Source organism: Myxocyprinus asiaticus, chromosome 37 (genome assembly GCF_019703515.2).
Source record: "Myxocyprinus asiaticus isolate MX2 ecotype Aquarium Trade chromosome 37, UBuf_Myxa_2, whole genome shotgun sequence".
Lineage (NCBI taxonomy): Eukaryota > Metazoa > Chordata > Actinopteri > Cypriniformes > Catostomidae > Myxocyprinus > Myxocyprinus asiaticus.
In genome coordinates this window covers 10,417,602-10,443,811 of record NC_059380.1, presented here as the reverse complement: position 1 = coordinate 10,443,811, position 26,210 = coordinate 10,417,602, and the positions used below count along the sequence as shown (strand labels likewise).

Below are 26,210 nucleotides of genomic sequence, written 5' to 3'. Positions count from 1 at the left end.
TTTTAAATTATCCACATTGGTGAATAACTTTGCCTATGTGGCCAGTTACAGAATGGTCATTTTGCCTAGTGTTAGGTCCAAAATCTACAGTCGGTGCAAATTTTCTGTTTTCAAATATGGGTGATTCTCACGAAACCTGACAAGAAAATGGCCTGGTCATATTTAACCCCAAATCAATTCAAAAATATTAAATCAAAATTAAAAAAAATAATATTAAGCAGAAAACAATTGAAGTCATAAATTTTAATCATTAAAACATTTTTGTGACTTATTTTTAAGACACTTAAGCACATTTTACCCCCTAATTCTCATTACCGTAATGCATCTGTAAGTTTAACTTTTACTATTTCCATTGTTTTCAATGATTCTTATTACCATAACACAGTCATTGTTGACTGTTTTTTCAATTAAAATCAGCAAAAATGAAAGGCAGTACCAAGGGATTTCTAAATACTTTATAAAATATATCACCTCTACCATCCAACCCCTCCCCTTGTGCGATAATGAGAATTGGGGGCTAAAATGTGTGTCACGGTCAAAAAATAATATAAAATGTAAATAAATCATAATGGCTGTAAAAATAGGCTTAATTTTCTGTATACATAAATATATTTCCTTGTTTGTTTCTTTTGATTTTAGAGTAAAATAGGACCCAAACTTTAGATCGACCACTTCTAAAGTGTCTTCAAATGTAGGCAGTGTCCTTATGTCCTCAGAAGGCTCAGACCAAGTTCAAGTATGGGCTTGGGTTAGGGTCAAGCTCCAGAAATTGGATAAAGCCTACATCAAATTGAATTTTTATTTTTATTTTTTTGGAAAAAGTAAATTTATTCCCAAATAACAATATATCCATTAAAGATATCACAATATATTCCAAAGCCTTGTCTACTTTTTTGGGCACCCATTGAAATTACGCCATTTGCCAAGTCTTCACTGATCCTGGTGGTTAGAATGTGATGCACCTCCAGCCCTTTACTGATAATTAATCTCAGCTCTATTGTTCTCTCTCCTCACATGCACACATAATGCTTTTTGTCTCTGTTTTTAAAATATAGTAAATAAGTGCTCAGGCTTAATAATTCATAGCAAGGTGCTCATCCAGCAAAACATCTCTCTTTCTCTTGCTTTTCTTTCCTGTTGCATGTTAATTTAAAGAGAGAGAGGCAGAGAAAAAATAGAAGAAAAAAAATAAATGCATTTAATAAATGCCTGACTTAAAATGGTTGGGGTTTTGGGCTCCTTTATTACTGGGTCTATTCAGCAGCGAATGAACGAGGGGAATCATTTATGGCGAGAGACAAAGCCGAATGAAAATATAATTCTGCATTGTGCTGCGCTTTTGTTAGCGGCCGTCAAGTCCCTAATGGCGTGCTTTTGTTTTCCTGCACTGCTCTGAAACCGTAGTGTCGAATTGCACGCTCCACTCACGGTGTGTAATGGCCCGCCTTTGTAATATTAGATTATAGGGGCAATTAATGGCGTCAAACCTTAACAACTCAGCATTCAGGCTGCTCGTCAATCCCACTGTCGTGCCGCAATAGAAGGTGTTATAACTCTGGTAATTATTATGCCCGCAACTTGAAAATGTCAATGAACGTGTGTATAAAATAGAATGTATGGGTTGTCACCGCGGGAGAATGGGATGCAGAGGAGCAATTAATTACAGGTTTTCATTTCGTTCTTTCCCTGTGACAAGCAGCCGTGCATGGCAAATTGGCGCAACGCCAAGCACCCGCCACGCCGAGCCCACTCTTTGCCCTATCTCGTGTTCTTTCTCCCACAATATTCACAGAAACAACACACACACATATACAACAGTAGGCCTGCTCCAAGCCCATGCCTTGGCACTCAGGTTGGATGGCGCCCTGGCATTGTTTCAGACATCTTTTCCTTACTGGGTGCATACTCTGTTTCAAAGCTTTAATTGTAGTTGTATCCCTTGATATAGGTCATCACAGTTGGGTGACAGAATTCTGGTGGAGGGTGGCACATCAAAACGCACTAGTACCAAATTAATTTGTCTTTATTTCAAGCCTCACTGAACTCTATCCAAATGATGGCATCAGACATTGGCGTGATATCATCAGCTCAAACGTGCCTGTGCTTTCTAGCTTTAGCTCTAAGCGTTATAGTAATATAACAACCTCACCTGTGTCACACCTGTAATTAATCAAGGTGAGTGGCACGCCAGACAATAAAATAGAGGTTAAAAGAGTGCCTAATTTCCCCTCTTTGTCTTTGTCATGGATGCAGGGAAGGATTTCATGACTGAGAGTGTAAGGATATGGATGGCTTGTTTGATTGTGGTAGGGACGTTTGCAGTAAAGTATTGGACAAGGCCTGACGGTCACGCGCCTGCACCGATAACCATGCGCCTTGAGGCCCACGATCACAAGCTTTTACCCCTCTCTCAACTAGCACAGGAGCGAGAAAGAGCAACAGTGTTCGTATTTACCGCCAATCTTGTTTACAAAGTCAAATCAGCCCTTTACAGATTTAATTTGTGTCTGACAGCTCTCTCTCTCTTCGTTGTTCCACTCCTTATCTCCCCCCTTTTCTCTCTCTTCCTTCCTCTACCCCTCCCTTCAAGCCCTCGAGCTCTGAATAGATAAACTGCTGAAAATATGAGCGCTCAGGCGCTACATGAAAACAAATGAATGCAAATATCAGATCGGACTGGCAGTAGACTGAGGAGCCGTCACAGCATGCTGCCTGTCTTTTTTATTCCCTTTGAGTGGAAAATGTAGATAAATGTACATATTATGCACGATTGTAGTCTGCACTCATATGTCAGCTTTAAGACAGCCGTTGCCTGTAAATAGCTTTATTTTTATTGAGCAGTTGCATGGAGATGATCAGTTCTGGCGCTTGAGCAGTAAATAGGAAAATAAATGGAACACCACCGAGCGGCTGTGTGTGTGTATTTGTGGAAGATCCCTAGCTGCATTCGAGGAAGCAGCCCGCAAATTGTACTGGTGGAAATTGCTGGCCCGTTTAAAAGCTGCCCATAAGTTCACAAAGTGGCCAGTCCCAATGCATTTAACTATATAATCATGTACAGGCAACCTGCATTTAGGCCTTTTCAAACCGTCTCTCTTTCTCTCTCTCTATCATTTCTATCATTCTTTCCCTTTCTCTTTTTTTTGCATATTTGTTGTATGATAAGCATCACGTTTTCTATCTTTATGCCTCGTTCTTGTCAAGCAAATTGCACTCTCTATTCCAGACTGTTGCAAGTCATTTCCGATAGCTATCTTACCACACTGTTTGTTATTTTTGCCAAAGATGTGATTCTCTAGATAACAAATCATAATAATATGTTTATTGAAGTACTTTCAAGCTGATAAAGACTACATACTCAAGGGAAGATTTGATCAACACGTCTCTTTCTGTTTTGGAAAAACTGACAGGGTTTTACAATGCAAGCTGTGTGGAGCTCTATTGTCAGCAGAGCTGATGTTTTGTGTACTCTTTTTGACATGACAGAATAAAGAGTTAATTAAAGTGAAGAACAACATTCCTTTATGATGCTTGAGAAACAGAGAGAGACACAGTAACACCTTTGTATCACGTTAAAGTGTGCTATGTGCTTGTCTCACTACGTATGTGTGTCAACTGGTGGGTTGTGACCCAGATGTGGGCGCAGGTTTGTTCTGATTTGGTTGCAGATAGAAGAGAAAAAAAGCAATGCTAAATGTGCATAATCAAATGCAACTAACAATATTATCATGTATAGTGTCATGTGTATTTTGTTGGTTCAGTTCTAGTTCCTGTTTCATATCATGTGGTTCCCTTGTCATGTGATTTCATGTTTCCCTCTATATTCCTGTGTCTTGTTTTCATTAGTTGATTGTTTTGTTATCTTGTTCAGAGTTCTTTGTGTTTATTGGTTATCCTTGTCATGTGTTCTCCCATGTTCATGTATTTAACCCTCATGTTTTCCATTGTCCATTGTCAGGTATTGTTGTTGTAACTTTGGTCGTTAGTGCAAATTTATATCACGTCAAGTTTATGTCAAGCCAAGTTCATGTTTATGTTTTATTTATGTTTGTAGTTAGGGTTACGGATTACACTGTTGGAATAAATTTGCACTTGGGTTCTTTACTTCACGGTCATCATCTTTGTTATTGCCAGTGCCAGCAACATCATTACAGACGTTACAGAACGTTACATATAGTTTGGATAGCTACATAAAAAGGCTTATCAGTATTTAAAAAGATGGGGAAAAACGCTTACCATATGTTTTATTGTTGACGTCAAAGGATGTGCGTCCAATTTTGCAATCTGCAAATGTGCAAATTTATGGTAATATGACTCATAATAATACTATATTTGGCCCAATGTTTGTTCCATGTGTTAGGTTGCTAAATCTCACTAATGCTGTTGTTTATGCATTTAAAAAAATTGTCAGTTCAGCCATATTATGTCATATTAATAATTTTGCATATCTGTGGGCCAATACAGTAATATGTATAAATGTTTGATCTTAAAGGACAATTGCAGGTTCAATACAAGTTAAGCTCAATCAGCCGCATTTGTGGCATAATATTGATTACCACAAAAAAAAAAAAAAAAAATGTATGTCTCATCCATCCTTTTCTTTAAAATTAGCAAAAGTCTAAAGATAGAGGTTAACGTGAAGCACTTACAATGGAAGTGAATGGGGCCAATTTTTGGAGGGTTTAAAGGCAGAAATTTGAAGCTTTATTTTAAGAACTTACAATTATTCTTCTGTGAAAACATGTGTATTATTTGAGCTGTAAAGTTGTTCAAATCGTCATTTTTACAGTCGATTTAGGGTTTCAGGGTTTGTTGACATTACATCGTCATGGCAACACAGTTGTAAAATTGGCTATAACCTTACACAGAAATGGTTAGAAAGTGATTTTATCACACTAAAATCATGTTAACTCGCATAGCCTATTGTTTATGTCATGTGGCTATACTTTTGAAACAGATTGCCCCCCATTCATTGTAAATGTCTCACTGTAACCCAGTTTTTTGCTTTGAGCAAGTCAAGATACATTTTTGTGGTAATCAAGATTATGCCACAAATGCTGTCGATTGAGCTTAACATTTAATGAATCCGGTATATCCCTTTAAGGGCATTTGTGTTACATTTATATGCAAAACAATTTCAGAAATATGTTGTGTCCCAAAAAAAACGTGCATGCACTTATTGTTTTGCCCTGTCGCTGTTTATGTCAAAGGTGCCGGTATCCATGGCAATGATGACCCCACAGATGATAACTCCTCAGCAGATGCAGCAGATCCTCTCTCCGCCTCAACTTCAAGCTTTACTCCAACAACAACAAGCCCTTATGCTGCAACAGGTAACACACACAACTTAAAACAATATTTGTAAATGTCTGGACTACTCAGACAAGTCATGCCCACAGAAAACCACTCAAAAAGTACTTTTCACAGTAGCCAATTGGTGTAACTGGCAAAGTTTTATTGGGGAATCAAAATATAATTTGCTGCATCATGTCTCATAAAAGCCAAATGGGTAAACTTGTATGGATGGGTCCAGCTCACTGCAAAACATTTAAAAACATAACTGAACAACTTGAAAATATGTCTATCACTTTTGCCCCATTGAACTTGGTATCAAGTTGGCGCCAAGGGATACGCATTAAACAAACACGCATTCACCTTCGCAAAAACGTTTAAAGCAAGCAATACACACACTCAGACATATAAACACACATTTTGTCCCCCACTCTCTGCCCTCCTGTCCAGACCTCCCTTACTGCACAGGTCGTGCATGTTTTATAGAAGTCCCATAAGGAAGTCTGCCAACTCAACATGGGAGTTCAGAATTTTGTGCAGGAAATTTCCAACTGACGTTCTTCATTTTGACAGCTGTTACCAGCGCTTTTATAGACTTCTGTAAGATTCATGTGTGATCCCCATTAATAAGCCCTGAGTGTAGATGTCAAAGTGTGTAATGTAATCGCATTTCTGAAACACACGGTTACTTTGATTGTATCCTCACAGGCATGCCCAGAATTATATCTCTCATGGCTTTGATGTTTGTTGGCTGCGGCATTTATAAGTGGCGTTTACTAGCATACTAGGGTTGGCAACGCCTTCTTTGGCTGGTGTCGCTACATGTCGACTTGCTGGCGGTCAGGGAGAGCTTATGTTAGAGCAAGGACACCATTTCTCACCCATCTGCTGAGCCAAACTTCTCCATATCTCTTCCCACCTCCCCTCTCTCTGTGTTTATTAGTTGCATGGCCTCTGCTATCTCGCTGCGATATTGCCTGGAGGCTAGAGGTGCGGCCTCTGAGCAGACATGAAGAAACAAACATCCCCGTTTCTCGCACATCTCTCAAATATTTAACGTAGCGCTGCTGTCGTCCCAAAACTCCGCACCCCCTCCGCCCCTTCGACCTTTTCACATTCCACTCGGACAGAAATTAGGTCAGGCACCTCTCCGATACCTCTTCCTCCCTCTGATTTTTTTTCACTGTTCAAAGAAGAAGAAAAGAAGAGTTTTCTCTTAAATAATTGATAGAAGTTCTGGCTTGACAGAGAGGAGAGTTGATTTAATAATAATAAGTAGGAGGAGGTTGCTTTAGGCAAGTATAAATTGTGTTGAGTAGATCTGACAAATTTATCAGGATAGAAATACGGAGTCACTCACAGAAATCAAAATTCAGCTGTTTGACAAAGAAACTCGAAGCACTTTTGCTTCCCCCCTCTCACTTTATTTCTCTCTGTTTTTTTTTTTTCTAAGTATTTAACGAGGGTATTGAAATTAAAATAGTTACTGTTCATGGGCCATTTTACATCTCCAGTAAAAGCCAGTAGGTTTAATGGTTTGCAGTGGTGATGATCCACGTGAGAAGCGCCTCTTAACGCTCAAACTCTCATACACAGCAAATGGAGCAATCAGAGAGCCTGCCAACACACACACATAAACACACGCACACACACACACATACACACTGCAGTCTGTCCCTGATCTCATCCTAGTGTGTGTGGGAGAATGAGTAGGCTATGGCTTGTTCTGCATATGAATACTCTTACAAATATGATTTTACATACAAAGACAGAGATGTTTATATATGTGTGTGCACTTATGCATGTGCGAGTTAACCTTTACATCCTACCAACCCTTAATTAAAGCCCAGCTGATATATTTTTCTCTTTTTTATTCCCTGTCTCTGCCAAGTAAAACCAAGGTCACAATAATGGGAATCTAAGGTGAATGCCTTTCAAGGCGGACAGTTAACGTGAAAGGGGCCCACTGAATCAAATCATTACAAACCCCTTAATTATTCTTTAATTATTCCCACAACTATTCAGCTTCATATTGGCATGAATTAAAGGGGTAATGAGTGGGCGAGAGGCAGCGGGGCCAGGCAGGTGGAAGCCAGGTGTGGAGGAGAGTTTAAACTCGACCCACAGTGAGACGGAGAGATGGGCAACATATTGCAAATGAAACGCCTCTAGCGTGTTAAATGGAGTTTCGCTGCACACCTTACGGCTCGTTGACTGCCTCTGTTCAGGAGGACCGTGGCCAGGCATCAGAGATGCAAGTAGCTCACCTTCAATATCCTGTAATGCAGGAGAGCGACAGGCATTCACAGAGATGCAGTGGTGTGAGGTGGCTTTTGTAGCTGGCAGGCGGCTTTGAAAAGAGCGGGAGATGAGTGAGTTTAAGCCTCATAAGCCACAAAGATTTGTGTACACTCGGGTCAACTTGAAGTTTTCCTCTAACTTTTTGTATACTGCACAGACCAGTTGGCTCTTAGTGTTATATGACATGAATGATAAGTAAATGCCATTCTGGGTGGTTTTTCATTTGTTGTATTCTTTTATTTTTATTTCATATGTCAACAGAATTAATGCAGTGATGAAGCACTAACAGATACAGTCAAAGTATATTTAAGGCAGATATTAAAAATATTAAAAATAACTTTATAAGCTATAATATTATTATCTGACTTGCTATGATAAAAAAAAAAAAAAAATCAAAGATGAATCAAGATTATTCAGTACTTTCTTGGGTAAGTGCACTGTAAGTATACTGAAAGTACACATACTGTAAAATAAAGAGCAACCAAAATGTGAATACAAGCAGCTTTGTCATCAGACTTTCTTTTGCTAAACTCAAAAGGAGATATTTTGAAGCATGATCCGTTTGCTAATTTCAATATTCAGAATTCACTCAAAGTTTACAGTTTTGGGTGAACTATTCCTTCAAGGCAGTACAGTATTGTGTATTGGTATGTAGCCTACTATTAAGTACCTCATTCCTCATAGCCTTGAATAAGCCAGCATTAACCTATCTGTAAACACTACGTGTGATAACGAGTTAATGAGGGTATCATTATTCTATTTTTCCTCACCAGCTGTAGCCAGTGTCCCCCAGGCGCTCCTCTACGGTTCCAGTGTGTCCGAGGGCCTCGGCGCTCTACTCCTTCAGTCAACATGTACTTCCATGTTAGATAGGTCATCCACGCGAAGCTGAGATTTTAATCTTAATAAGCTTTTCTAGGTAAATTAATAATCTTAAAAGTAAAACAAACAGCGGTGGGTCTGCGGTGGCCACTGCGGTTAGCCAAAGCTATAGTTGGAGATGTGTAACGACAGTGTTACTGGGCTCAAGCCAGTCTTGTGTTAAGACTGTAAAATAGTAGCTAGTTGAAAGTAGCTACTTCAAACAGACGAAAGTAAACATGCTAGCATAACAGGAAGTCTTTCCCATGTTTCATTTTTTCTACTTCAAAAGTGAAAATAACAAGTATTAGTGTGAATGTAATATTTTAAATCTTTGGTTAACAAAACCTCACACATTTATGCAAGTTACATCTTGCTTTGCTTTTATTCATTTTCAGGTTTTTTAAAAGAGCATCAAAGGCATGTTGCCTCTAGTTAGGGTTTCATTTACACTTAATTTAAAACTAGATTTCTACTTTTTCAGAATAAAACGTGAGTGATATTTGCTCATGCAAACTCACTGCCACAATCTTAGGGTGTAGTGGGTGGTTGCTGGGTCATTGCAGTGCAGTTGCTAAGGTGTTCTGGCTGGTTGCTACTTCAGGTGGTTGCTTATTGGCCCAAGTCAACAGAGCCTTCCCCCTAAGTCTTTTTCGCCTTTTTTAACTTTTCAACTTTCAAATTTTCACCTGTTTTATTGCCATTTTGGGATGCAAAATCGTAAGTTTGATCACTTAGATAAGTAATAGCACGCCTCTACTAAACAAGCCAACGATTTGAAGTCAATCATGTCCGTAGCACAAATTTTGCAGGGCGAAGTTTAAGTCATAGGGTTTGGAATTTTGAAAAAGCCTTAAAGCAAAGTATGATCAGTAGTAATAGTGATGCTTGTCAGAGGTTACGCTAGAAAAATGTTTATCCATCACTCTGACGGACTAAGTTGTAAAATTCCACCATGGTCTATTTTTATCCATCGTACTTGTTATTATTTTTTAAAGGAATAGTTCACCCAAAAATTAAAATTCTCTCATTATTCACTTACCCTGATGCCATCTTTCTTCAGCAGAACACAAATAAAGATTTTTAGAAGAAGATAGAGCTCTGTCAGGTCCTTATAATGCAATAAATGGGTGCCAGCACTTTGGCGGTCCACAAGTCACATTTAGGCAGCATAAAAGTAATCCACACTCCAGACTCCAGTCGATCAGTGAATGTCTTCTGAAGCAAATTGATAGGTTTATGTAAGAAACAAGTCGACAATTAAAACGTTTTTTACTTTAAATTGATGCTTCCGTCCAGGGCTTCCTGATGCTGTTTGAAATGGCCGAACTCTTGCGTGATGTTTGTTCTTCTGTTGTAAATAAGCGCCGCTTCCGGATTCTCACGTGAACTCGCCGATGTGTTTACGTCACACGACAGCTACGTGATGCATCAACTGCTGGCAAGAAGCGCTTTTTAATAACATTTTAATTATCGATTTATTTTTTATACAAACTTATCGATTTGCTTCAGAAGACATTCATTGATCGACTGGAGTCGCATGGATTACTTTTATGCTGCCTAAATGTGACTTTTGGACCATCAAAGTGCTGGCACCTGTTTACTTGCATTATAAGGACCTGACAGAGCTCAGTCTTATTCTAAAAATCTTCATTTGTGTTCTGCTGAAGAAAGACAGTCATACACATCTAGGATTGCATCAGGGTAAGTGAATGATGAGAGAATTTTCATTTTAGGGTGAAATATTCTTTTAAGTGCTTAGTGCAACATTCAGGGGCGTAGTATTTATTATAATGAATGCACATGACACTGGATATATAATAGAGTTTTGATTCCCCAAGCACAAGTCTGATGAAATAAAGGAGGTCTAGGGTGAAAGTTCTAACTGTCAATCAACTGCTGCGCTAAAAGAAGATTTTCAAACTTTGCCGGTTACGTATGGCTTTAAAAGGAAATAACCGTCCGATTGGGGGAAAAAATGAAAAAGTGCATACATGCACAAGTTCAGAGAACTTTTTCAGTCTGCCATCATAAAGTGACACAGATGAAAAGCACACACATCTGAAGGTCAGTTAATTAATTTACTCCATTAGAATAACTGAGAATTCTGAAGATCATGTTTCATATGTTTTGCATTTTATTATCATGCAAGAACACACTGACGTAATGATTGATGTACTGTATGTAGTCATGAAATCAGAGACCCTCCACTCGAAATCCTAACACAAGTGGTTAAGAGATGCAAATTACCAGGTATAGCAATAGCGCCTGTCCACTTGTGATTGGATCGCCTGAAACGCATCCAGGCAATAAAAAGGCTACACACACACACACACACACACAGCGCAAGAGTGAGAGAGAGAGAGGGTGAAGTCAAAACTGATGCACTAGGTTAAAACGGTTTTCTTGTTTCTTTTTTATCTGTCGAAATGACAGACAGCATTTGGAATATCCGTCAATGTTCTAAAAAATCTGTAAATGGCAGAGAATTTTCAGTTAATGCAACCCTTGATGCTTGTATCACTTTCACGACAACCAATTTCAGCACTTCCACTTAAGAGTTTTACAGAATTAGTAATTGATATCTTTAAATTATTAATCTTCTCTCTACTGTTCCCTTGCCACACACCTGTTTTCTTTTTTTGTCTAATAAGCTTCGTTGTTCTGAAGAATGAACCATACCTTCCCACTAAAACCAAACACACAGTTTCATTGACTCCCACACGGCTTTGATTGTTCCCAAATCTTTTAATCAGAGTTGGCAAGGTGTGCTATGGTGAACTGTTTTCAATTTGATAACACAAACATAGGTCTATGTTTACCTGTGTATAGGAGTTAGAAGCCCATTCAGCTGAGTTTTAAATCAGTAACCAGTGTGCAAACAGCTTTCTTGTGCTTTATTAACCTAACACAATCAATTCATGCAAGCAAACAGACTAGCTGGCAGCACAGAAACATCAAAAAGATCTGTTTTCATTTGACAATTGCGTGATTTTGTATTTAACTGCACATTATTGATGGATTAGCACCTGGAATAGGGCAACATGCATGCAATAGAGGGGCAGGTGTCTGTATTGCAGAACTCTCAGGTGCTTGGGGCCAAAATTGCTCTCTTTTATGCTGATCTCTGGCTTGCTTCTCCCACCTGCGTCCTAATTGTAACTGCTACTCGGGAGGTAACAAAAACTGCTCTCAGGTTAGCTGCGAAGGGCAAGTTTTATAAGCGCTTCCCCAGACAGGTGTTGTGTGTTTTAGTTCAGTCAATCATAAATAAGGAAGCCTGTCTCCATGCTGTCAGGGTTGCCATGTCAAGAGAAAGGTGGACAGATGATTTACAGGACACATTCAGCCACCTGCCAGGTGTTTAAACTGCCTTTTAGAGGAATGCTGAAAAAAAGGATGAATATGGTGTAATATGGAAACACTTTGCCCCTTAAGCAAGAAGCTGATCTTGTTTTATCCTGTTTTCTTTCTTATTGCTTTTAGACATAGGCATGACCAACTCCTTGCACCCTGCTACCTCATCCTAGATATCTAGAGTCTTGAGTTTAATAGCTCAGCACTTTCCAGTTTAAGCAGATGACCTGTGCCAGTGTGGCCTTTGAGGGCAGTTGTTGGGTTTTGTTGTCGTTGCTTGTTTTTATGTGTAGGCAGCATGTAATGCTTAACGGTAAGGGCAATTTCATTATGTGTTTACGACAAAGCTTGAAAAATCCAAAATAGTGGACAAAGCGAGAGAAATATGGATTATAAATAGAATTATATTTTATTCAACACTGAATTTAGTTTAAGTGTTTGAAATGTGTTCAGTGTAATTAAAAATGAACTATTTTGGTTAATATTTTATGCTTCTTAGGATATCACGATGTTAGCTTAGCAACATGCTAATGCTATTTGTGTAATTTTTTAGAGTATTCCAAATCAGTCAAATAGGAGGTTTCTTGACTGTTAAGATGCAGTCTTAGATGGCAACGGTCTATATTGGTAAAACTAGGTTTTGGAACGGAGCTAATGTGTTTGTTTGCAAGAAAAGCGCTGAGGGGTTAAACATGGGTTATGAACTGCAAAAGTACTAACCTCTAGCATCCCCACAGATGTTTTAGTATTGGTCTTGAAGCTTTATTAGGTTTGTGGAGCATATGAAAGAGATGGAGAGGATCGGTGCAATACACACGCTACAGATTGTTCTTGAAAGCATGTAATCAAACTTTCAATTTGATAACTTTTTTCACTAATTTCTGTTGCATCTTTTCTAAAGTGAAGTTCGCACTCGGTCTATTTTGTTTAAGACAAAATACATTGTTCATTTGTAGTTTTACAGTGCTGTTCAATTAAAATCTCTCTCTCTCTCAATTAAATTAAATTCAAATTAGCTTTATTGGCATGACCGTATACAATATACCATATTTCCAAAGCAAAAAAAGAAGTAAAAAAAAAATACATGTATAACATACATAAAAAAGTCAAATAATAAAATATTATAATAATAACAATAATAATAAGCATACAGGTAAGTGCACAAAATGTGAAGAAAAGTAACTACAGAGACCAGTGAGTAACAGTAACTTTCAGTATTTTTTGAGGGGTCAACCTCTCTCCCTCAGATCATAACAGGAGAACACATACTCTGCTGCTAAATCTATACATTCTCTCCTAGAACATATAAAAGTTTCTCCGCATTACTCAGTCTGCTTGAATTCAGGCAGTATCTGTCCTATGACTTTAAAATATGTGTGTCTGATGGTCTCAAATTTACTGTGCTCAATGAGGATGTGTAATGTGTAATTCATTCTCTATGACTCCTTGAGAGCACTGTGAACACAGTCTGTTCTCTCTGGGTCTCTAATTCTGTCTGTGTCGACCCGTCTCTACCGCCAGATAATGCTCAATCACACGATACTTCGTAAGGAGCTTCCTGTGACGGGAGTCAGATATGATGCCAATTTATATTCTGTCTTAATTTTTTGGAAATAGGTTATTTTGTTTATTTCTTTGAATTTTCTTTGCCAATCATGAATATATTCTTCTTGAGTCATGTTTTGTATTTGTTTTAATTTTGCCTGCCTGAATTGAATTGATACATTTAACTGGTGCTTGTCCACTAAGTACTGTAAAGGGTCACTCTTTGAGTGTGCTTCTCTGTGTATAAACGCACAGTGATAGTGATTTTCTGGGGAAGAGTCTGATAGGTTGAACCAGAATTGACTGGCTCTCTTTTGAATGTCAGTCAAGGGAGGGAATCTGCCCAGTTCTGCCCTACAGTACTTGTTTGAACTCCCAGGATATTTTTACAAAATTCAAGGTGGAACGTTTCAGTTGAACTTTTTTTCCCAGGATTCATAATTTAGTTTGTATTTGGGTCCCCAGATTTCACTGCCATGCAGAAGGATGGGTTTGATGACATTGTCAAATATTTTCAGCCACAGTTTGATTGGGATATTATATAATTTGAATAATATTTTTCTTACATTGTAAAATGCCCTATGAGCCTTGTCTGTTAGGTCCTTTACATCCATGTCAAATTGTCCAGAAGCCATAATGGTCAGACCTAAATAATTGTAACTGGTAACATGGCTAAGAATTTCTCCCCCAAATGTAAAAACATATTTTTTGTCTTTAAGACGATTTTTCTTTCGAAATTTTTTTATAATTTTAATTGTCCATGTTTATTGGTAAGGCCCAGTTGTAATTTTCTAGAATTGAGAGGCTTTCTCGTTATCCCTCTTCAGTAGGTGAGAGCAGCAGTAGGGCGTCTGCGTATAGAAGACATTTGATTTCTCTGTCCTCTAGATTGAGTCCATGGCTAGAAGAATTTTGAAGCATTGTGGCCAATTAATTTATGTAAATATTAAATCAAGTTGGGCTTAGGCTGCAGCCTTGACGAACTCCTTTATTCTGGCTGAAATAATCAGTTCTTTTGTTGTTTATTCTAATGCAGCATTTGTTGTCTTTGTACATGTCCTTAATTAAATCATAAACCTTTCCTCCTATTCCACTCTGAATCAGTTTTAGGAAGAGTCCGTTATGCCAAACTGAATCAATGGCTTTTTTTTAAATCAATGAAGCAATCAAATATTTTTCCTTGTTTTGTTTGGTGGACATGTTTGTGTACAAGTGTGTGCAGTGTGTAGATATGATCAGTTGTTCTGTGTTTTGGCATGAATCCAATTTGACAGTTGTTTAAAATCTTTTGTTTTTGGAGATAGTGGACTAATCTGTCATTCATTAAATAACAGAATAATTTGCCAAGGTTGCTGTTCACTGAAATGCCCCTGAAGTTGTTTGGGTTAAATGTGTCACCTTGTTTGAAGATTGGGGTTATTTGATTTTCTTGCCAATTCTCAGGAAAGTGTCCTGATTTTAAGAGCAAACTGAATAATTTGAGAATGGCCTCATTCAGTTTGGGGCTGCCATGTTTCAACATCTCAGTGCAAATTCCATCTGAGCTGCAAGATTTTTTTTTTTTTTTGAGGGATTTTTTTTTTTTTTTCACAGAGTTCCTTTAGTGATATGGGGGTGTCCAGATGATTAAATTGACCCTTTATTTTCTCTCTCTCTCTCCCTCTCTCTCTCTCTCTCATCTAGCTGCAAGAGTACTACAAGAAGCAACAGGAGCAGTTGCACCTTCAGCTCTTAACCCAGCAGCAGCAAGCAGGGAAGCAGGCCAAAGAGGTGAGAAGGCCCCGTCCACCCTCAGTAGGGCACTTCATTGTATATTTCACCCTAATAGCACTATAGATAAGCACCCTCAAGATGGCTGACACATCATTTTCTATACAGCAGAGGCCAGTGTCTCTCAAAAGCCAGCAACAAACTCTATAAAATAACTATATTCTGATATGTGAAATGACTTTGCTCTGCTATATTGCTGATTTTTCACGACACTGAATGACATGCACAAACCATTCAGCAAAGACCTTATGAAGACTTTGTAATCACAGAGCATTACTAGAAATCCTCAATAGGAAAACAGATGCATGCCATCATGTTTTTTCTCTTCCTCTCTTAACCACTCAATTGCATTTTGTGAAATGGGTGATGCAAAAATGTGGATTAAGACATTCAGGGAATATGGATTTTCATTTCTATGCCGTCGACCAAAGTCATGCTCCAAACCTTACCATGCGGCTTCGCCTCTAATACTCGTTAAGTATTAATTTACAAGTCGCCGCTTGCTAAGCCTAGTGGAAAATCCCTATTACAACCCACTATGGTGGAGTTGACGAGTTTCTTTAATTGTCAATTAAGGCACTGGAGGAGGAGAAGGACCTGATCTGGGTAATGAAGGTAAGGGGTAATCATGTTGGATCATGAAGGATAAGACTACAGCACAACAAAGGCGAGAACATAATCGCCTGTCTGCACACTGCGTGAGAGGAGGAGATCTGTGCTAATGTGGCGGTCAAATGAAATCTAAACTTTCATGGCCTGCGTGTCAGCAGCCTGAACCACACAACTAAATCTGACACAACTAAATCATACTGTTGCCGCAAGAGTTAATGAACAAAAGGCTTAGCGCTGAGATTAGCACATAGCTGTTAGTACAGTTGCTAGCAACGTGCCGGTTACTGTAACTTGTGTACTACAGACTCTGTTGTTTTTTTTTTTGTTTTTTGTTTTTTATGTACTCTGGCTTCTAACAGCATCAACAAATTCCAACAGCAAAGAATGTTCCGTTCACAGCCGAACTGTTTAGGGTTGAAGGTGACTTGCAGTCTTCTCTCTGTGTGACTGAGAGGATCAGAGAATGAATGAGCTCTTGACTTGATAGCAGGTGAGAAAGACTGAACCGGTGCGGTGGGTGGTGGTGGATGCTATAGGCCATGGAGGACAGGGATTAAGACCTGTTAGATATGCCCCAGACAGCAACGTGACTGATAGAGCAAATGCGTGGCAAATGCACGAAGTGCCCAAAACACACATAAACAGACCGACACACACACACACACACACTTCAAATGAATAGATATCCTGACATTTTCCACAGATAGACAAGAAATGTGACAGAGACTAAGAAAAAAAAAGATAAAAAATTGAGATGGAGGAAAAAAGTATAAAAAAAAAACCTTAACTAACCCTATTCAAGGCCCCAGGAGATTTTCAGACATTTTCCCTTATTAAATATTGGAAGCTAGGGAGATGGTGTGCTCGCAGAGTGGAAGGAGAGCAGGGAAATTATACTGGGAGGGCAGTGGTCAGCCCAGCTCCCCCACGAAACGCCTCAAGTTTATTCAAGGCTTTTTTACCCAGCCTTTGGGCCAGAAACATACTACACAAGTGTTCAAATGCAAACCGAATGCTTGGCCAACACATTGCAAGCACACAGTTCCATTGTAGCAAAACCCCATGAAATCAGAATTTGAGTTTTGTGGCTTTTTCTGTTAGCTTTAGTCAACTTTTAGCATATAAACACATTTAACATGTACAGTTTTTCTCTTCCAGGGAGACAGGCAAAACAGTATTGATCACTCGTCTTGCACACACTCATTTTGTCCAATAACATGCTCTCTAGAGTGAGAAGGTCCCTCCACCTCATACCTAATAGGCCTACTTTTTATTAGCAAACCAAAAAATACTTTTTATTAGCAAGTAGCATATCATTGGCTGTGATGTAATCTAAAGGCTGTTAGCAATGACAAAACAAGGGCCGAGCCCCTCCACAAAATAAAAGTTTGCTCTTTAAAGCGATTTAATTGGGTTTTCATTGTGCATTCTTGCATTACTATGGTGGTAACAAACCTCATTACTCATGGGATGATAGATAGCTCATGGCACTTTTCCACTGCACGTTACAGTTCAACTCATCTCGACTCTGCTCGCTTTACTTTTCTGAGCTTGCTTTTCCACTGCAGTTTAGTGCCGCCTCAACGTGGGTGGGATTATAGGCTGATCGTCATAGTTTCTCCGCCTCTACTGCTGTGACATCATCTTAAACATGACACAAACATTACTGACCATAAACAATAACGCGACCGCTAGCTGTTAGCTACTAGCTCATTTTGCTGCATAAAGCAGTTGTTGCATGGTGATTTTACACAAGTGTAACAGTTAAATTGGCCTGGTTGTTTTAGAAGCAAGCTTTCCAGTAGCTGGTCAACTAAATAAAGTGAAGCTTTCAAGCACAATATAGAGTTAACGTAACAAAACGTACCATCCTCCATCGTGGACTCCAACAACACCGTGGCCGAGTCAAGGACACTCTCCCTCCCATTGCTCGCCGGTCTATTGCCATAGATAGTGTCCATTTGGTCGAACCACTTCCACTCTCTTCTGTTTGAACCACTCCGGCTGTTGTGGTCCTTGATGGTTCTGTAGTCACTTTTACGTTTTTGTAACTTTTCCCTACACTGTTGGTAGGTCCGGTGGTAGCCGTGTGCGGCCAACAGCTGAGACACTTCCTGAAAGACTTTTTCGTTTCATTTCGCGTCGTTTCATTCGTCGCTAACGAGAGGAACGTCTGCACCTCGTTTATTGACCACAGCCATTTCTTTTTACATTTCGAAAGTTGCATGAACAAATGATATTGTTATCGCTGTTGCTAACTTTAAAACTAGCGGGTTGATGTCCCGTGTCGCAAATCCAGTGACGCTGGTAGTAATGATTCGTTCTGACAAATAAGTGATCTGCAGGGTTTTGACGTCACATTTAGTATTGGCTCGGCTCGCTTGGAACCTCGACCAAGGTGGTACTAAAAAAAGTACCAGGTACCAGGTACTATCCACAGTGGAAAACCCCCAAAAAGTGAGCAGAGTCGAGCTGTACCGTGTAGTGGAAAAGCCCCATTAGAAATGTCTGTGCCATTAAACCAGATCTTTTTATTAATCAGATAGCTACCTATAAACATGCCAGCTGTTCAGCTAACTTGCACAGCAAGATTCTCTTCAAACTGTTTTAAAGAGAAACCAACCGTAGAAGAAGACAGTTTGCGCTAATACCGCTATAGCACCTCTTGTGGCAATGCTAAGAATCTGACACATACTTGCGTTGCGTTATGAATTGCCTTCTGACTTAATTTATGACAAATCGAATTTGCGTAGGTTTTTGAGAACATAGATTATCAACTAAACATGAATGGACGCTGTCCAGACTATCACAGACAGGAAAATTATATAAAAGCATGTTATTTTAGACTGTTTCAGATGTCTGTGTGTAGTGGCGTCCCCCTGGGGATGAGAGCACTGACAGCGCTGGACTAAAAGTGAGGCATTCAGGCGTAAGGAGAATAAAGAAAAGAGAGCAACAGAAGAATGTGTGGCCTCTCTCGTTTCTCATCCCTCTAGCCCATTTTTAAAGCTGAAGTGTACAATTTCTGTGCCACTAGAAGCACCAGAAGGATTTTCAAAAATAACTATGTTTTTTTTTTAACAGAGTCCAGAAAACTCCCCCCATCTTCCATTGGTCAGCAAACAGATAGTTCCACCCCAAAATCATGCCATTGGTCAAGTCAATGTTGCTGTGTTGGACTGGACAGTATGCTCAAGCAAAAAGAGCAATCTTTTGATAGCACCACAGCATTACACATGTAGATGAAATAAACCTAAAAATTGCTTACTTAAATTTGACTTTGCATATAACGCTGGGATAAGAAAAATCTAAAAAAAAAAAAAAATACACACTTACCGACACCAACCACACACACTGCCTTGAAACACTAACCACACCTCTGGCAATAATGCAACCTCCTCAAGCAGCAATATCGTCTTCTTTATATTTGATTTTCCTTTCATTTGTCATTATTAGCATGAAGTTTCAACAAGCATGGAAAGTAGTCTGTTCATATAATCAGTGATTGAAATTGGATGCTCAAACTCTGGGCTTTGTTTTTGTAAAGTGGTTGAAAATGGAGAGATGACACGTTATGGTCCCTCTCTCAGTAAAAGATGTTTTAATTGCCACCCATATCACTGCCAGTCAGCATAACCAGGTTGAGAGGTGAGATAGACAGATAGATGAGCCAGAGAGAGATGGTTGCCACACACATTTGCGCATCAACAATCTAAACTTTTTGCGCTTTTTCTGTTTTTATTGTTTCTCTCTCTCGGTTTGACAGCTGAGCTGTGGAGTCACCCTGGAGTCAGCCTAATGAAGTAGCGCTGTCAGTTGGGTCTGGCATGCCCAAACTCTGTTTGATGTGCTCATAAATCAAGCTGACAGGCCTGTTACTCCGCTAGCTTTAGCCACTCAACTGCATCTAATGTAAACAGCGTGCAGACACAATGTGTTAAAGAACTTGAACTGTGTCCCATGGGACCTAAACAGGGAGAGAATGAGAAAGGGCTGAAGAAGACAGCAATGGAGAGGTGGAGGAAGGAAGATGGACAAGGAGCGGGGTTAGAGGAGAGATAGACAGACTGAATACCGGCGTTACTTCACTTTCCTTCATTCGGTTGTGTGTTCATACCCCACATCTTACCTTCTCCCTTTCCTCTATCTCGCCCTCCCTCTGTTTTATCACAGCTATCATTCTCAAAGGTAATTCGAAAGGGAAACAGGTATCGCCCCCCTAGGGGTGGGAATCAGCAGGGACAATACAATGTCGCTCTCTTTGTGTCAAAACAATAATTTGTGATTCTATATTTTTAGTGTATATAACTTAGTCAGGGTAGACGGCATATTAACTTTATGTGGATGGAAATGAGGCTGTAAGGGTTAAAGCTTCTAGATCACGTCTAATTTTCTCAACTCGAATTTTTTCTTCTGAATTATTATTATTATTATTATTATTATTATTATTTATTTTTTTTTTTTTTTTTTTTCAATATTTCGTCAGCTGGGCAATCAACACCACTTTAAACAACAGTACAACCCATTGAAGAGACTGAAACAATCCCTCACAACCTCGTTCCAACCCCCAACTCCCCCCTCCGGCATCAAAAATTTAATAAAGTGCTCTAAGGTCCATTGCGATTCAAATTTGTGATATAATGCAATCTTTTACTCACTTGTTCTCATTCATCTTCATTAGATGCTTTGCTTATCAAGTGCTGAACTTCTTAACTTCATCGTAGAACATAGGTGTGTCAGTTCAAAGAAAAATGTCTGGGAATGTAATGTAACAATGAAACAATTAAATGTAACAACCTTGGTTTGAGCATAAGTAAGATTGCTATATGGAGTGTCTGTATGGACATGTCTTCAAATGTTATAGACTTATTTATATTATTTGCTTGTTCTGAGTTATTTTGGAAAATATATATATATATATATAAATGTAACAAAAATATTGATTCTTGTCATTAAAATAACAATCTCAGGGGGCCTGGGTAGCTCAGTGGTAAAAGACGCTGGTTACCACCTCTGCCTGTTCGAATCCCAGGGCGTGCTGAGTGACTCCAGCCAGGTCTCTTAAGCAACCAAAGTGGCCCGGTTGCTAGGGAGGGTAGAGTCACATAGGGTAACCTCCTTGTGGTCACTATAATGTGGTTCTTTCTCGGTGGCACGCGTGGTGAGTTGAGCGTGGATGCCACGGTGGATGGCGTGAAGCCTCCACACGCAATATGTCTCCGTGGCAACGTGCTCAACAAGCCATGTGATAAGAGGTGCGGGTTGACAGTCTCAGATGCGGAGGCAACTGGGATTCGTCCTCCGCCACCCGGATTGAGGCGAATCACTACGTGACCACGAGGACTTAAAAGCACATTGGGAATTGGCCATTCCAAATTGGGTGAAAAAGGGGAAAAATTCCAAAAAAATACAAATAAATAAAATATCAATCTCATATATCAAATCTCAAAATCATGAGGTGAAATTTTTCATTTTTCCCTCACCTCAGTAGCCCTCCATAAAGTGCTTGAATTCATGACAGTGTTTTCCTCTCTCTGCTGGAGTTGACCTGTGTGGCCTTTTCCCATGAGGCTTAGTGTGCTGGGTGGCAGTCTCAAACACTTACATGACAGCGAGATTAAGAAACTACCTTTAATTATTTTATTTTTTTATTTTTCTTCCCTGTCTCCTTCCACATTTTTTCCCATCTCTTCCACTCTTTTCACCCTGTTATCTAAAAGCAGATAAGGCCCATCTCTCACTGGGGCAACATCAAAAAGCATGTCTCTGGAAACAGTGTCCAAGTCGGTCCGGTTCAGGAAGGAGGACATTTATCATCGCAACACAGCCTGACCTTATCGGAGCATTCCTTGTATTCCAAAGTGCTCACCCCTACCGTTGCACACACAAACACATACTCGACTCCTGAAATCTGAAAGTGTGAAGTGTGTAATTTTTGCAGGATTGCAAAAACAATGGCTATTTTTAATGAGGTTTCCCAAACACTCTGCCCATCTTTAACTGGTTGGACAACCAGGAAGTCCTGCCTCAAACTCATGCCATTGGGTTAGTCTGTGTTGCTATGTCCTCTCAAATAGAACGATGTATTTTAACAACTTCTCCAGCCTTTTTAGGCCTTTCTAGAAGTTTAGGGCTAGGCTTTCTGTATGTCATAGCTGAAAGTCAGCAGGAACAGAAAGTAATCTTTTGAGAGCAGAATGATATGACAATCCACACACATTAAAACATGTTTATGGAACAAATGAAGATAGTCATGATACATGGTTCTTAAATTTCACAAAGCAAAATTTTGTGCAGCAAAAAAATACAAAGCCTTATCGTACAATGCTAAACATCACATAATCTGGAACTGTTCTTAGCATTGCGGACAGATGTTGTTAGTCCCTGTTTATTACTGTGTTAATTATGCGCCAACCACATGCTAACAGATTGCTGCACACAGGAATGAACAATTGTGAATTGTTCGCAAGCGTGTCTGTGTTGTCGCTCCGAGACCACATGGAACTGTCACTTGCAGATTAATGCGTTATCTCTAACTGCATGAAAGACTTTCAGCTTCAAAATGCACTTTGACACTTTGAACCGCACCTCAACACATTTTTATTTTTGTTGTGTGCTTGTAGTCTACTGCCACAGGAAGTGCTTTAGTGAGTGAAGGGGAAAATCTCTCTATTCCAGGATATGTCCTATCTGAACATGTCCTGGATGAGGTGAAAGGCTTATAAAAGCCAATGAGTGTCTCTTGGTTCCCGCCCTCTCCATCCTGTGGCTCTCCAAGTCTCTTCCTTTCACTTCACTGTTAACCCTGAAATGCTATGTAGCTAAAAAAATGTAGTTATTTTACATTTTCACAATTAGTTCTCTCCTCTTATTGAGGACAAGTAACTGTATACTGTGTGGTTTAAAAATACGAATGTGCTTATTTTTGTGAGTCGAACAAACTCAACAAGTTACAATAAATTTTAGTAGAATAGAGTTTCCCATGCTTGTTTTTGGTTAATTGTTTATTGGTTAATTGCTGTCTTCTTAATAAACCTTCTCTCTTTCTCATTCTTAGCAGCAGCAGTTGGGGAATAAACAGCTGGCTTTCCAGCAGCAGTTGATCCAGATGCAACAACTACAGCAGCAACACATTCTGAATCTACAAAGACAGGGCCTGGTGAACCTACAACCGGGCCAAGGGGCAGTACCTATTCAGAGCCTGCAGCAAGGTATGCATACCCTTCAACCACACATCCCCTGTGTCCGAATATGCATACTTCCCTGCTACACATTATGCAAAAAGAAAAACATCAAATGAGTAGGATGTCCAAATACTCAGTTTTCATGATACAAACGGCGAAAGATACCCGGATGAGACTCTGAAGTGTGCAACCAGTGGACACTTAACTATGCCAAACACTATCAGGAAAAAAAAAGTACTAAACTGTACCTTTTAAGGTATATGGGCTGTCATTGGGGTGGTAACCCTCAAGGGGTCCTTTTTTATACCTCCAGTTAGAGTTCTGGAGTACATAATTCTACCCTTAAGGTAAACAATAGGTCCTTATTGTGCAATTATGAACTCAAAATGAGTTAAAAACTGTAGCTAAATGTACAAAAAGGTTAGGGTACTACACCAGTAATGCCCCTTGTGCCATTTTTAACAGTTGAGAAGTATGTTCTTCATCGAATTCAGTACATACTATGAAAGTATGAATATTCTGACACAGCCATTTATTAACTAGTGGCTGTCCACACAGTGCTGACATGCTTGAGTGAATGAATTTTGAGGTACAACACTCTTTCAACAACTCCATTGACTGGTCTGTATTGGCCTTAGGGTGAGGTGCAACAACCGCAGGCCTCTCAACCTGGTGGTCTGTCTCTTTCACAGCTCTCCCCTCATCCTAAGTTGCCGGAATAACACCACAGAACCTCTCATTTTCTCCTTTAGTGACGCCTATTAAAGAAAAGTGGAGCTATTGAGGAAATGCAGCATGCTAAATAAACGCAGCATCTGTGTTCATACCCATAGCCCAGGACCAGATGGCGGTCTGAGGCCAGACCTGCGTCCACCGCCCACTTAGTCAGCCCCCGCTATGCAAAAACACACACATAAACACATGCACACTCTAAGATTCACTCACTGCTACACATAGAACGTGTGCTGTGTTGAAATAGAATAAAGCTGGCTGTTAAAGAGTCTCCTTGTGTCTTCCTCCAAAATTTGGCAGTGGGCTATCATCCCAATCTATAAGAGCGGGATTGAGCCCCCCAGAGACTAACAACAGCCATGTCCAGAAAGCCACATGTGAATCTTGTTAACTTAATCAGCTCATAAAGAGATAAAAGCAAAGCTTGATTGTTGGTTTTATTGAAGGCAGTCATTTGGATAATAGGTAAAATATGCCACAAAATTCACTAGGCTTTGTGCACAGGGTGATGTGGAGGGGGGCTTATGTGTGTGCAAATGTGCCGAGTTTTACATGGTCCAGACGCGCTGATCCTACAGAAAGGAATGGGGGTTTTGGATCATTTTTTACTTTACTTTAAGTGTGTTTTATGTATTTTTCCAACTTTCCTCATTTTGTCAATTGGCCTCACCAGAAATGGATCTTGACTGCTAACTGGCCACCGTCCCCTGAAATTAGACACATCAACTTTATGGGTTCCACAGTGGCCGTAACATTACAAGAGCCTCGAAAGGACAGAACAAACAAGGAGCCGTCTCCAGTTTCCATGCCAAAATCCCTACCACTCTTGCCGATAGGGCCTCCGAAATGATCCCAGTCTTTTATTAGAGTGCTTGACTCTCATTCGTGCCCATTGCTCTTGACATGTCTGATTATTTCAGTCTTAAGAAAACACAGACTCGTCATCCTGCATCCTGAGTGGGCCTACCACACACACACACACACATACACTCAAACACACTCATATACACATGGTTGCTTTTAGGAAAAGTAGTTTGGTGGAAAAAAAAAAGTGGAGGGAGGCAGAGGAAGGTTGCAAGGTTGATGAAAATAATTTTTTGCAACAGCTGTAAACTTTTGGCATCTTTCTGGCGTGGACCCCCCACCCCCACCCCTGTTGCTTATGTCATTGTTTCAGAGAGTCTGAAGAACAATAAACTCTGGGCTCTTGGAATCCCTTCAGCAAATCCTGCGACAGAGCAGAATCACGGAATTTCCCCACAATCCCCCTCTGAAAAGAAGTCCTCCATTATGACTGGCCAGCCAACCATGCGCATTCTTTTGGCTAGTCATGCTTGGCCGTAGCTGCGGCTGAAAAGGATTTGTCCTCTGATCCATGGGTGGCGCCAACCGTTGTTGTTGTTTTCATGTTTGTTTGGCGTGTCCAGTCGTTCTCTGAGAAAGACTAGAGTTTTAAACCCAAGTGACTCATTGCTGAGCTCATTAGACAGACTACTAGCTGTGGTGCCTTTTTAAAAAAAAAATAATAATAATAATTTTGTGGTTCTTTTGAGTACTCATGCTTAAAAGTTACAATAAGTCATTTTAATTCCTGTCTGAACAGGACAACCAAGATTTCTCAGTCTCGGATTAATGCTTTAATGTTTCTTCATTTCAGGCCTTTGATTTGTGATGCATGAAGCTAGAGGAGAGCCAGAGAAGAATGTATGCACTTTAATTGGGAACTGAAGGGATACATTTAAATTTTTCCTTATGAGAACATGAATATGCGAGGGGTGTCATGTAGACCTATCATTGGCCATCTTCTTAAAATATTAATCAGGATCTATAAAATGGATGCATGCATTTGCTACCTTAATGAGTTATTTATACTTGATCTAACTCTTAAAGGGTTAGTTCACCCCAAAATTTAAATTCTCTCATCATTTACTCACCCTCATGCCATGCCAGATGTGCATGACTTTCTTTTGCTAAATACAAACATAGATTTGTAGAAGAATATTTCAGCTCTGTTGGTCCATATAATTTGGTCTGTTCTCACCCAAAACCAACTGGATCACTTCAGAAGACATTGATTAAACCACTGTAGTCTTATGGATTACTTTTATGACGTCTTTATGTGATATTTGGACCTTCAGAGTTCTGGTCACCATTCACTTGCATTGTGATGACCGACAGTGCTGAAATATTCTTCCAAAAATCTTCATTTGTGTTCTGCAGAAGAAAGAAATGTAAAAACATTTGGGATGGCATGAGGATGAGTAAATGATGAGAGAATTTTCATTTTTGGGTGAACTATCCCTTTAAAAATGGCTTTCATTTGTATATTATAGTGAGATCAGCTTGATTTGTTTATATTATATAATGTTTTTTACTTGAATAAAACCACGAAATTTAAAATGTTACCACATTAAATACTATCTATTATCTATTATAAGCTGTAAAAGAAAAAGAGAAATTTTGAATTGCATGACTAAGACTAAAATAATGTCTGTTTTTAAACAGTTTTCCCAAAACACTCATCTTTCACTGGTCAGTCAAAACAAGTAGCCCTGC

At 39.5% G+C, this 26,210-nt stretch overlaps 1 protein-coding gene across 1 annotated transcript in view; it reads left to right on the top strand.

Moving 5' to 3' along the window:
- Positions 1-26,210, top strand: part of LOC127428282 (forkhead box protein P4-like) — a 161,339-nt gene that overhangs the window by 89,546 nt on the left and 45,583 nt on the right. Inside the window, exons 4-6 of the mRNA XM_051676537.1 lie at positions 5,211-5,333; positions 15,040-15,126; positions 22,796-22,949. Of these exons, the coding sequence (XP_051532497.1) occupies positions 5,211-5,333; positions 15,040-15,126; positions 22,796-22,949 (364 nt within the window). The remainder of the gene's footprint in view (positions 1-5,210; positions 5,334-15,039; positions 15,127-22,795; positions 22,950-26,210) is intronic.